This window comes from Balaenoptera physalus, assembly GCF_965194825.1.
Source record: "Balaenoptera physalus genome assembly, chromosome: 6".
Classification (NCBI taxonomy): domain Eukaryota; kingdom Metazoa; phylum Chordata; class Mammalia; order Artiodactyla; family Balaenopteridae; genus Balaenoptera; species Balaenoptera physalus.
This window is the reverse complement of record NC_138885.1, coordinates 99,238,960-99,252,344: the sequence shown is the minus strand read 5'-3', so window position 1 is coordinate 99,252,344 and position 13,385 is coordinate 99,238,960. Positions and strand designations below refer to the sequence as shown.

Genomic DNA, 13,385 nt, shown 5'->3' with positions numbered 1-13,385 from the left:
CTGCCTCTTCTACTTACTAATAAAATGCCCCTCAGTCTCAGGTAAACTAGGATGGTTGGTTACTCCACTTCCTAGCTTATCTCTTCGAGCAAGTCATTTCTTATTCTCTCTGTGCCTAAGTTGTCTTATTGAAAACTACAGGTGATAATAAATTCCTGTCTCGCTAATTTCCAGGATAATTATAATGAACAGCTGGGGAAAGATTGTTAACACAATTTGTTATCTTTAAATGTTTGTACAAATATAAATGTAAGAAATTAATGTATTATCAGGGTTTCCTCAAATTCAGCAGTACTGTATACTCATCTTTATTTTGGACTCCAATATGAACTTTTATCAAGATTCAATTATGGAAGACTCAACTATGCAGAGTGAAGTAAGAATATTTGTTATCCTGCATACCTCTGGCATTTCTTTCCACTAGAGTAGAGCTGCTCTCCCAGAATGCTAATTCTTTTCATAAATTTACATAAGCAAAAATAGTGCTCTGTCCCAGTTAACTTCTTCATAGAAATTGAGAAGCTAATTTTAAAATTCATATGGAATTGCAAGGGACCCAGAATAGCTGAAACATTCTTGAGAAAAGAACAGAGTAGGAGTACTCACACTTCTCAATTTCAAAACTTACCACAAAGCAACAGTAATCAAGACAGCAGGGTACTGGCACAGGGTAGACATAGAGATGAATGGAATAGACTTGAGAGTCTAGAAATAAACCCATATGTCTATGCTCAACTGATTTTTGACACGGGTGCTAAGACCATTCAATGGGGAAAGAATAGCTTTTCAACAAATGGTGCTGGGACTACTGGAAATCCAAATGCAAAAGAATAAAGTTAGACCCCCATATCATACCACATATAAAAATTAACTCAAAATCATCAAAGAACTCAAGCTATAAAACTCTTAGAAGAAAACAGAGACATACACCTTTGTGATCTTTTATTAGGCAATGATATCTTAAATATGACCAAAAGCACAAGCAATAACAATAAAAATAATAAATTGAACTTCATCAAAATTAAAACCTTTTATGACTCAAAGGATATTATCAAGAAAGTGAAAAGACAGCCCACTGAATGGGAGAAAATATTTACAAACTTTTTATCTGGTAAGAGTCTAGTATCCAGAATATATAAAAACTCTTAAAACAACAACAGAAAGATAAACAACACAAATAAAAAATGGGCAAAGGATTTGAATATACATCTTTATGAAGAAGATATACAAATAGCCAAGAAGCTACTGAAAAGATGCTCAGCATTATTAGTCATTAGGGAAATTCAAATCAAACCACAGTGGGGTAGCACTTAATACCCACTAGGATGGTTATAATAATTTTAGGAAAAAAAAAATAACAGAAAATAACAAATGTTAGTAAGGACGTGGAGAGATTGGAACTCTCATAAATAGCTGGTGGGAATGGAAACTGTTGCAGCCACTGTGGAAAATGGTTTGGTATTTCCTCAAATAGTTAAATAGAGTTATATGACTCAGCAATTCCACTCTGATGTTTATACTCCAAAGAATTGAAAATGAGTGTTCAAACAAAAACGTGTACATGGGGACTTTCCTGGTGGTGCAATGGTTAAAAATCTGCCTGCCAATGCAGGGGACATGGGTTCAAGCCCTGATCCAGCAAGATCCCACATGCCGTGGAGCAACTAAGCCCGTGCGCCACAACTACTGAGCCTGCACTCTAGAGCCCATGAGCCACAACTACTGAGCCCATGTGCCACAACTACTGAAGCCCACGTGCCTTGAGCTCATGCTCTGCAACAAGAGAAGCCACCACAATGAGAAGCGTGCGCACCGCAACGAAGAGTAGCCCCCGCTCGCCGCAACTAGAGAAAGCCCATGCCCAGCAATGAAAACCCAAAGCAGCCAATAAATAAATAAATAAATAAATTTATTTTTAAAAAAAGTATACATGAATGTTCATAGCAGCAATATTCACGACAACCAGAAGGTGAGAACAACCCAAATGTCTATCAGTGGATGATTGGATAAATGAAATGTGATATATCCAAACAATAGAATATTATTTGGCCATAAAAAGGAATGACGTACTGATACATGCTACAACATGGATGAACCTTGAAAACATTATGCTAAGTGAAAGAAGCCAGTCACATAAGACCACATATTATAGGATTCATTTATATGAAATAACTAGAATAGGCAAATCTATAGACAGTAAGTGGATTCATGGGTTGCTTAGGTGTGGGGGATGGGTGGATAAAGCAACGAAAACTAAAGGGTACAGGACTTCTCACTGTGGGATGGGCATGCTCTAAAATTGACTGTGGTGATGGTTGCACATAACTGTGAATATACTAAAACCATTGAATTATACACTTTAAATGGGTAAACTATATGGTATGTGAATTATATCTCAACAAAGCTGTTTAAAAATAATAACACCCGACACAGAACCTTAAGAAATAAATAACCTTTTAGAATAAGAGTCCTTCTTGCTGAAGGAACATATGGTATAAATTATAAATATGAAGATACACATATTATTAAACTGCTGTGGCTCTTACCAATACCAAATATACAGAAAGATTTGTTGTTTTGCCACTAGCTTAGTTAAACCATAGTGTGTTGTCCTTTGTTGGGTGACTAATGAAATATGAGCTCTGCTTTTTTTTAAAAAAAAGGAAAACCCAGGTCAGATGTCTCACTGAAAATAATTTTAACCTGAGGTTTTGTTTTGTTTTGCTTTAATCTAGTGAACTTAAGGGTTTAGAAAACGGCGTTTTATCTAAGAAAGCTCAGTGTGCCACAAGTTTTCTTCTCTATAAAATAAGGGGTGTGGACAAGAGGAGCTCCATGTTTCCTTCCAGCTCTGATTCTTTAAGACTGTATTAGGTTTCAAGGTGGAGCATCTCAATGGTTACCAATGTAGGCCTTGAGGTCCATGGACATGGTTTCTGGTTTGACCACCTAATGGCTGTGTGACCTTGAGCAAGTTACTTATGCTCCCTAAGCCTCAGTTTTCCCACTTGCATGTTCTTATGAGAAATAAATGAGATGCCTCCTGTAAAGAAGCTCAATAAATAGTAGTCATCACTCCATCAGTTTTACCTTGTTATGCTATATACATGGACTTCAAAAAAAGGGGGGGGGCAAAGTAAATTAGCTATTTTCTAAAAAAAAAATCTCTAATTCAAGGAAATGTGAACATCCTCAATGTCCTTTTTTTTTTTTTTCAAAGAAATATCACTTCCTAATTTTTTTTTTTTTAAACTTATTTATTCATTTTAGGCTGTGCTGGGTCCTCGTTTCTGTGCGAGGGCTCTCCCCAGTTGCGGCAAGCGGGGACCACTCCTCATCGCGGTGCGCGGGCCCCCCACCGTCGCGGCCTCTCTTGCTGCGGAGCACAAGCTCCAGACGCACAGGCTCAGTAGCTGTGGCCCACGGGCCCAGCCGCTCCGCGGCATGCGGGATCCTCCCAGACCAGGGCCCGAACCCGTGTCCCCTGCACTGGCAGGCGGACTCCCAACCACTGCGCCACCAGGGAAGCCCCCCTCAATGTCCTTTTAATAGTCACCCATTACTGCTGTCTTAGAAGGCTACACACAAATCAGTGACTCAGGGATTAAGGAGCCCTTTGCAGTCAGTTAATGCTGAGATCCTAGAGCCAGGCTGAAGAAATCAGCCTGGCAGCAATCAGTCAATTGAAGAATCCACTAGAATTTACCAGAATTCCTGTTAAAGCCAAATATTCTCAAGGTTGGTAGGGAGAACAGGCTACTTTGGTGCTAGGCCCTTTACAAATTAAAAAAAAAAAAAGAATGACATTGAACCTGCTATGAGAAGTGTAGAATTAGGAAAAATATAAGCTATGCACATCTAGAAACATAACCTCTAAAACAAGTCATTGTTATATGCAGAAACAATTAGTTTAGGCCTTCAAGGCTGACAGACCTGAGTTCAATTCCCAGTGCCTCTACTTACTAGCTGTGTGTACCTTTTTGAATTTGTTTCTCATAGTGATCAGTATGTGATTAGACTTGGTCAACTGGGGACCCTGGCCTGGAACGGGTGTTCAGAGATCCTCCTCTGGCCTCCTCCAGATACCATCTTCCCCACAGGACAGGAATGTGTGGAACAACAGGGACATGCCCACACGTCTTCTAGACCACACTCCTTATACCTGGAGCTCCAGAATTTCCTCCATTTACACCCTTGCTTCCAAAATCTAAGACAGAGTCTTCACGCACTCACCCAAGGACACTGGTACTCAAAGGGCAGCTGTTTGGGGGGCATGGTCGGGATGGGGGGGTGGAGCATGTGGATGGAGTTTGGACATGTGAGGGAGTGAGAAGGGAGGAGGGTGGTCCATGGGGTGGTGGAGGGGGCCTCTATTTATGCTCTTGCCCTGGATCTCTCAAATATTTGGCAAAGTCCTGATAATAATTGTGCTGTGTTAGCTACATGATGTACTCTATATAAGATTCCTGGTACAATGTCTAGAACACACTAAACACTCTTCATACAGTAGGCTGTCATTATTAACTAGTATTATTTCCATCATCATGAGCCAAGTGAGTGCTGTAAAGTTTGCTGCAGGTTCAATCCTGCCTACTTAAGTGAGCACAGATGTGGCTTCCTTCAGCAGGGTCATGTCAATGATGTGCTGATGAACTCAAGAGGTTTCATCTGGGAGACACATAAGTGGTTACCAGAGAAAGAAGTCTGCAAACACTTCAGGAAAACCCAGCTGACAAACTAAAACATTTGTATGCGGGAAGCGAGGCAAGGAGGGTAATGAACTATTTCCACAGAGCCTTCTAACAGGCCTCAGGTAATTTAATGGCTCTTTTTTTTTTAAAGATTTATTTATTTATTAATTTTTATTTATTTTTGGCTGTGTTGGGTCTTAGTTGAGGCATGAGAGAGCTCTTTGTTGCAGCAGGCGGGCTTCTCTCTAGTTGTGGTTTTTTCTCTCTCTAGTTGTGGCACACAGGCTCCAGGGCACGTGGGCTCTGTAGTTGTAGCACACGGGCTTTTTTGCCCCGTGGCATGTGGGATCTTAGTTCCCTGACCAGGGATCAAACCCACGTCCCCTGCATTGTAAGGCGGATTCTTTACCACTGGACCACCAGGGAAGTCCCTTAATGGCTCTTAAATGAACTATTTTGTTTTTAGAAGAAACCAGGGTTATATTAGATCCATTCAAATATTTTGACATGCAAGTCTATGTATTTTGATATATGAGTTTGTTTAACCATGAGTTCCTAAAGAACTTTAAATGGTTTTTAAATTTTTTTTTAAATTTTTTAAAATTTAAGTAAGACCTGTCTTTTTTAAAACAAGTTTTGCAGTTCTTTTTAAAGGAAAAACAAAAAACTTGTATATAACTTTAAACTTGGAATCAAATATTTGTGCTAAAAGGCTCATTGGCTCAGTCCCTTAATCTCCCACATATTTTAGACTGGGATGTTGGCCGATACTACAAAGAGACAGAACAAAGCATGTCTTGCAGCATCCAGGACCCAATGTCTTATTCCATTGACCCATCCATCTTCTAAAATGCAAGGAAATGGCTGGGAATCTCATTATTTTTCTTTGCAAAAATGTTGCTCATCACCTTTTCTTTCATTTTTGTTCTTTTTCTCAGGCCATCTCTCCTGTCTCTCTCCTTTAGCAGTTAAAGGTAGGTTCTGAGACCTTCACGGGAGAGCTCTGGTGGTGCTCTAACACCTCCCCTCCCCTCAGGAAGGCCTCCCTGTTGCCATCCTACACCAGCCTGCCCAATTTCTGGGCCATTTTTACCTCCCTTCAAGTTTTCCCAGGTCACCAAGGACCAGACAGGAGTGGAGGCTATCAGAACCAGGGGACGTGGTAGAGGACTGAGTGGGAGAGAATGACGGCTGTGTCTCTGAACATCCACACAGGTGACCTCATGTGGGCGAGTTATTGTTTTCCAAAATAAAATCAGAATCATTTGCAATAAAATGGGCATCACTTGCTTAACTGTTTTTCTTGTTTCCAGGACTCTATCCATATAATTAATTAGTAAATAATCATGGGGGATAGAGAAGTGTGACATGGCCCTTACCCTTAAGCTTATTACCTTGTTGAAGACACTAAACCAGGCTGGGAAAACTGGACAGCTACATATAAAAGAATGAAATTAGAACACTCCCTAACACCATACACAAAAAATAAACTCAAAATGGATTAAAGACCTAAATGTAAGGTCAGACACTATAAAACTCTTAGAGGAAAACATAGGCAGAACACTCTATGACATAAATCACAGCAAGATCCTTTTTGACCCACCTCCTAGAGAAATGGAAATAAAAACAAAAATAAACAAATGGGACCTAATGAAACTTCAAAGCTTTTGCACAGCAAAGGAAACCACAAACAAGACGAAAAGACAACCCTCAGAATGGGAGAAAATATTTGCAAGCGAAGCAACTGACAAAGGATTAATCTCCAAAATATACAAGCAGCTCATGCAGCTCAATATCAAAAAAACAAACAACCCAATCCAAAAACGGGCAGAAGACCTAAATAGACATTTCTCCAAAGAAGATATACAGATTGCCAACAAACACATGAAAGGATGCTCAACATCACTAATCATTAGAGAAATGCAAATCAAAACTACAATGAGGTATCACCTCACACCGGTCAGAATGGCCATCATCAAAAAATCTACAAACAATAAATGCTGGAGAGGGTGTAGAGGAAAGGGAACCCTCTTGCACTGTTGCTGAGAATGTAAATTGATACAGCCACTATGGAGAACAGTATGGAGGTTCCTTAAAAAACTAAACATAGAACTACCATACGACCCAGCAATCCCACTACTGGGTACATACCCTGAGAAAACCATAATTCCAAAAGAGTCATGTACCACAATGTTCATTGCAGCACTATTTACAATAGCCAGGACATGGAAGCAACCTAAGTGTCCATCGACAGATGAATGGATAAAGAAGATGTGGCACATATACACGATGGAATATTACTCAGCCATTAAAAAGAAACGAAATTGAATTATTTGTAGTGAGGTGGATGGACCTAGAGTCTGTCATAAAGAGTGAAGTAAGTCAGAAGGAGAAAAACAAATACGTATGCTAACACATATATATGGAATCTGAAAAAAAAAAAAGGTTCTGAAGAGCCTAAGTGCAGGACAGGAATAAAGATGCAGACATAGAGAATGACTTGAGGACATGGGGAGGGGGAAGGGTAAACTGGGACGAAGTGAGAGAGTGGCATGGACATATACACACTACCAAATGTAAAATAGATAGCTAGTGGGAAGCAGCCGCATAGCACAGGGAGATCAGCTGGGTGCGTTGTGACCACCTAGAGGGGTGGGATAGGGAGGGTGGGAGGGAGACGCAAGAGGGAGGGGATATGGGGATATATGTATATGTATAGCTGATTCACTTTGTTATAGAGCAGAAACTAACACAACATTGTAAAGCAATTATACTCCAATAAAGATGTCAAAAAAAAGACACTAAACCAAGAAAAGGAGACATTATATGATAAAGTCAATGCTTAAGTGCTAAGCTGGGTTTTAATGAAATGGATGTAAACGTTCAGAGAAGGGAGAGACAAGTAAAAGCTGGTTGTAAGAGGAGGCATCGTGAGAAGAGGAACCTGGACTGCCTTGAAGATTGGATGGAATTTGATAAGCCTCTAAGAAGGGAAGGTGTTCCAGTATTAGGAACAGCTTCCTTCCATAGGCCCAGATCATCAGACATCTTGAATTTAGAGGCAAGATGGGGGAAAAAAATCTCCCTTCTGCACTGCCAAGATTTAAAACACATTTCAGTATGAATTGTGTCTACTCGTACTATTTCTCTACTTAACCAAAAAAGGGTTCAATAAAATAATGTGAGGACACTTCTTGTGCCTTGTTCATTATATATCAACTTTCCTTTCTATACTGCTTCAAAGACCTCCAAAGCACTTTAAGAGAAAGGATACAGTTATAATGTAATGAAAACTAAAAGTAAACACATAAAAAAACCTCACTGGTGACACAGAAATGAGAAAGGGGGGAAAATTCTACTGTTAGCCAAATCAGGCCTAAATCACCTGCTAGATCTGAAATGCGCACACATACACACACACCAGCCCATACACCCCTAAGCCTCTGTTACAGATGATGACGCCCCTGGCCTCTGCATCTGCAGTCCACCAACCACAGTGAAGTGGGTTTACAACAGGGGCTGGTCAATGAACTCACGACAGTGTGTTCTTGAGAGGATTTCCCTTACTGTTGGCATGTTGCATTGCAGATTCCCTCCTATGAGGGCAGCAGCGACCACGCCTACCTGCAGCCGTGCTTCAACCACAGCAATTTACTGCATGCAGGTGGACAGCAAGGGCTGGCCGGTCTGGGCTGGTTCATCCACCACCAGCACTAGGAGGACTTCAACAACTCCATCTGCTCTGACTGCACGATCGTCACACACGTCAGTCCTTCTCTTAGCATCTTGCTCCAGATCACACATAAATGACAGTCATCATTTGATTGTGAAATCAAAATTATCAAAGGATCTTTGCTAAATTTGATCAAAGCATTCCAGTATATGAAATTACCAATTGATCATACTTAGTCTCCATACCATAAGCAAAAACGAAGGCTATGACATCAAAGCCCAGAAACACATTTATTTTTGATTAATGTAGCAAGGAATGCTATTATCGACTTCAGCATTTTTTTTTTTTTAATTGCAAGCACTGATTATTAACTTCTTTTTTTGGTTTGGGTTTTTTCACAGTTTCTTTGAAATGTAATTGACATACAGCACTGTATGAGTTTAAGGTGTAAAACATAATGATTCGACTTGCATACATCATGAAATGACTACCACAATAGGGTTAGTGAACATTCATCATTTCATATAGATACAACATTAAAGAAACAGAAAAAAAATATTTTTCCTTGTGATGAGAACGCTTAGGATTTACTCACTTACTAAATTTCATATATAACTTACAGCAGTGTTAATTATCTTTATCATGTTGTACTTATTTACTCGTACATCCCTAGTACTTATTTATTTTATAACTGGAAGTTCGTACCTTTTGACCACCACTACCTACCCCCACCTCCCACCTCTGGCAACCATAAATCAAATCTCTTTTCCTATGAGTTTGTTTTTGAAGTATAATTGACCTATAGCACTATGTTAGCTCCTGTGCACAATATAGTGATTCAGTATTTCTATGCATTTCAAAATGATCACCATGATAAGCCTAGTTGTCATCTGTCACCATACAAAGACATTACATACTTGTTTACTATATTCTTCACACTGTACATTTCATACCTAGGACTCCTTTATTTTGTGACTGAAAATTTGTACTTCTTAATCTCCCTCAACTATTTCTCTGGCCTTGCACTTTTATTTTTGGGGAGTTTTTTAAATTATTGATTCAATTTCATTACTGGTAATTGGTCTGTTCATATTTTCTATTTCTTCCTGATTCAGCCTTGGGCACCTTTAGCATTTATTAAAATATGAATGATATAATGTTTTTAACCACTGGTATTACTTTGCAATTTACCATGTGCTTTCAAGTCCATTATCTCCTTTGATTTTCATTGTCATTCCTATTTTACAAATGGGGAAACTGGGGCTTGGGGAAGGTAAGTGGCTTTCCAAAGATTACTCAAGCAGTAACTGCAGGAGTATGGATGGATGGATGCTGCCATTGTTCCCTGAATGTGTTCACCAGAAATAGTGCCTATTCAAGAATTTCATGGTGCTTGTAAGTACTGTGAAAGAAAAAAAGAGAGAGAGAGCTTTAGAAGAAGCAGTGTGAATGCAAGGCATGAGCTAGGCAGGTAGGTGGTCACAGGTAGGGTCGTTTGCAAGCACTTGCTCCTCCACTAAGCAATGATGCAGGCCCCGAATGCACCACTCACCCCCTGCCTGACCCAGTCCAGATCCCTGACGCTCTAACATCAGAAGCTGACTATACATGTAAAAGGGCTTGTGTGTAGGCCTCTGACTCAATCTTTCCCATGACTTTGGAGTCAGCAGGTAAAGCTGTCTCTGTCACCAACCTCTTGAGCCAATGCAGTCAGCCCTCTGTATCCACGAGTTCTGCATCTATGGATTCAACCAACCACAGATCTAAAATATTCGAAAAAAAATTCCAGAAATTTTCAAAAAGCAAAACTTGAATTTGCCGCACACTGGCAACTATTTACATATCATTTACACTGTATTCACAACTACTTACACAGCATTTACATTGTAGTAGGTATCATAAGTAGTCTAGAGATGATTTAAAGTATATGGGAGGATTGTGTAGGTTATATGCAAATACTACTCCATTTTGTATAAGGGACTTGAGCATCTGCAGATTTTGGTATCCACGGGAGTTCTGGAAGCAATCCCACGGATACCGTGGGACGGCCTGCTTTATTTCTAGTATTTTATTTGATCCCTAAAATGTCTTAATATAATTGTTTGCCTTAAGGCTCTGTTAGTGCTGCCACCAGTTTTGCAAGAGGTCAGGATGAATTCTACACTGTCACATGACATAGGCTATGAAATAGACTGGAGCCAGCCTGTAACCACCTATACTCTTTATCGTCCCATGGAGGGTCATGCCAGGGCCTGGGTGTCTGCTGGATACTGTGTTGGTTCTATTCCAATAGGGGGACTCCTACTCACTGTGGGTTCCCCTTTTTATAGGAAGAGCCTTAGGTAGTAAACCTATTACATGTTAACATAAATAACATATTTTATGAATAATAACCATATTTTCCAAAGCAAAAACAATGAAAAGACTGGAATTGCTTTACATTTTACCAAATCTCTTTAACGTCATATAGGCTCTGGAAAAACTCCACTGTACACTTGCGAAGGGATAAGAGTAAAAAGGGCAAATAACATCTTGGTATTGTTATGAAAACTGTTCTGACCATATGAACCCCTTGAAAGTGTCTTGGGGACCTTAGAGGTCCCCATATCACACTGTGAAATCCATACTGTCAAGATACTCTGTTGTCTGGCCTGGTATCAAGATGCTCTGTTGTCTGGTACTGTCTAGCATCTCAAAAGTCTGAGGAAGTAGAGGGTGTGGTACCTTGAGGGTTTCTACATTACTCCTTACACTAACTCAAATCACCCTTATCAAGTGAGCAAGAGTTTATCACGGTGAAGAGGAAAGATAGATATTAGGACATTTGAAGGAGCCCAGGGACCCCAAAGAGCGAGCAAGTCTCTGGGCAGCCACCAGCAGAAGGAAGGATGTGGGCTCCAAGGGAGATGTGAGACAGGAAGGCCACAGCAATCTGCTTTCTTTCAGGTCAAAGCCAAGGACTGAGGGCCTACTATGTGCCCAGCCCCTGCTCTAGGGCTCAGGGGCAGAAAGGAAAAAGAGAGAATTCCTGGCCTCAGGGAGCCCACAAATTTCCAGTCAAGTATCAATTTTACTCAAGATAGGCCCCCAAACAACAACATCGATGATCACAGAATCTTGAATTTGAACTATGCTTTATGCTTTTCAAAGCATTTTCACAGATTATTTGATTCCCTCTTCCTTAAGATTTCTTATTATTTAAATTCTGGTTTTCAAGAAGTATTTTTGTTTTGTTTTGTTTGTTTTGTTTTGTTTTTAAACACCAGTCCCTGAGCAGAACACGTGGTTTAGTTTAATTACCTTTAAGGAGTCAATTAAGCAGACCAGGCTATAAAATAAAAGCATGGGGATAGAATTTCGCTCATCCTTCTAAACGCTAAAGACTTTTCATTTTGGTGGCAACAGCAGCTTTTGTGAGTTAGAACAACCCGAACCTACCAGAAAGAATAAGAGTAAACATTCAGCTAACCACAGTGACCAGGGGGAGGGAGAGCGGAGAGCTTGCAAATCCCCTTACTCACCGAAATGGGCTCCTTTTGTGTGATTTCCTGCGGAGGCAGCAGTCAGGGCTGCTATTTATACAGCGGCCCTCCCCCTAGTCCCACACTGCATCCAGCGAACACCTCCTGCTCCCTCTCTCCAGAATGGGGAAGGTAAGTGCTGGGTACCTGATGCTCAACCTTTGCCGCGTCGCGGCATCTTCAGAGGGGATGCAAATCGCTTCATGCTTCCACATTTCCCATTTTGCAGATCACCTTCTACGAGGACCGGGGCTTCCAGGGCCGCTGCTACGAGTGCAGCAGCGACTGCCCTAACCTGCAGCCCTACTTCAGCCGCTGCAACTCCATCCGGGTGGACAGCGGCTGCTGGATGCTCTACGAGCGCCCCAACTACCAGGGCCACCAGTACTTCCTGCGACGCGGCGACTACCCCGAATACCAGCAGTGGATGGGCCTCAACGACTCCGTCCGCTCCTGCCGCCTCATCCCCCCAGTGAGTGTGGCTCTGTCTTTGCCTTCCTCTCTTTGGAAATCAAAGCCATTAAAAACTGTCAGCCTTCAACCAAATCGTTCCACCTGGAGAGCAGAAAGGGGGAGTGACCCCAATGCACGCAGTCCATTCTAGAAGGGTGTCCCAGACAGCAAGCCGTTCTTCATGAACTCTGTGGTGGTTTTCTTAAAATCACATATTCCCAGTGTTTCATGTTTTAAACGGAATCAAAAATGAAAAGACTCAATAACAAAAAGCAGAACATAGAAGAGACTGAAGTTATCATCTGTTCGAGTTATAATTCCTTTTTCTTGTATTGAAGTATAGTTGATTTACAATGTTCTGTTAATGTCTGCTGTACAGCAAAGTGATTCAGTTATACATATATACATTCTTCTTTTTATATTCTTTTCCATTATGGTTTTTCACCAGATACTGCATATGGTTCTCTGGGCTATACAGTAGGACCTTGTTGTTTATCCACTCTATATATAATAGTTTGCCTCTGCTAACCCCAAACTACTCCCACTACAAGATATAATTTCTTTTTTTTTTTCAAGATATAATTTCTTAAAGTGGTCATTCCAAGCCATATCAACTCAGAAATCCAATAGATCACAACTTATAAATACAATCTGGTTCTGTTTAATTGATAAAAATACTTTTGCTTGCTTTGGCTTACTTTTCTATTTGATTATCCTCCTAGAGAAGACAGGCCCCCTGGCTTCTGTTCTGATTTTGTAGGCAGTACCTATTAGCTCACCTAGAGGTAGAAATTAGAGGAAAGGCCACATCCAAAAATAAAGTTTGAGATTCAGTCTTTCCTAGAGAGTGATGGCAGAGTTCTTAGAAGAATGTGTAGAAGTGTGGGAGCATGAGATATGGTGTCATCCAAACAGAGCTGCAAGAAGACCATTCCTGCTGCTGAGGGAATGAGGAAGTGGAGGGTAGGAGGCCAGAAAGGAAGCTTAAGAGTCACATAGGTTGAAATTTGAACTGCAAATGAAGTTATGAAAAGAGATGTAGGGAAG

General features: G+C 40.6%; 1 protein-coding gene across 1 annotated transcript in view; it reads left to right on the top strand.

Moving 5' to 3' along the window:
• LOC309663405 (gamma-crystallin B-like) overlaps positions 1–13,385 on the top strand; it is a 309,600-nt gene that overhangs the window by 294,850 nt on the left and 1,365 nt on the right. Inside the window, exon 2 of the mRNA XM_082467410.1 lies at positions 9,496–12,357. Coding sequence (XP_082323536.1) covers positions 12,235–12,357 — 123 coding nt within the window. The 5' untranslated portion in view covers positions 9,496–12,234. The remainder of the gene's footprint in view (positions 1–9,495; positions 12,358–13,385) is intronic.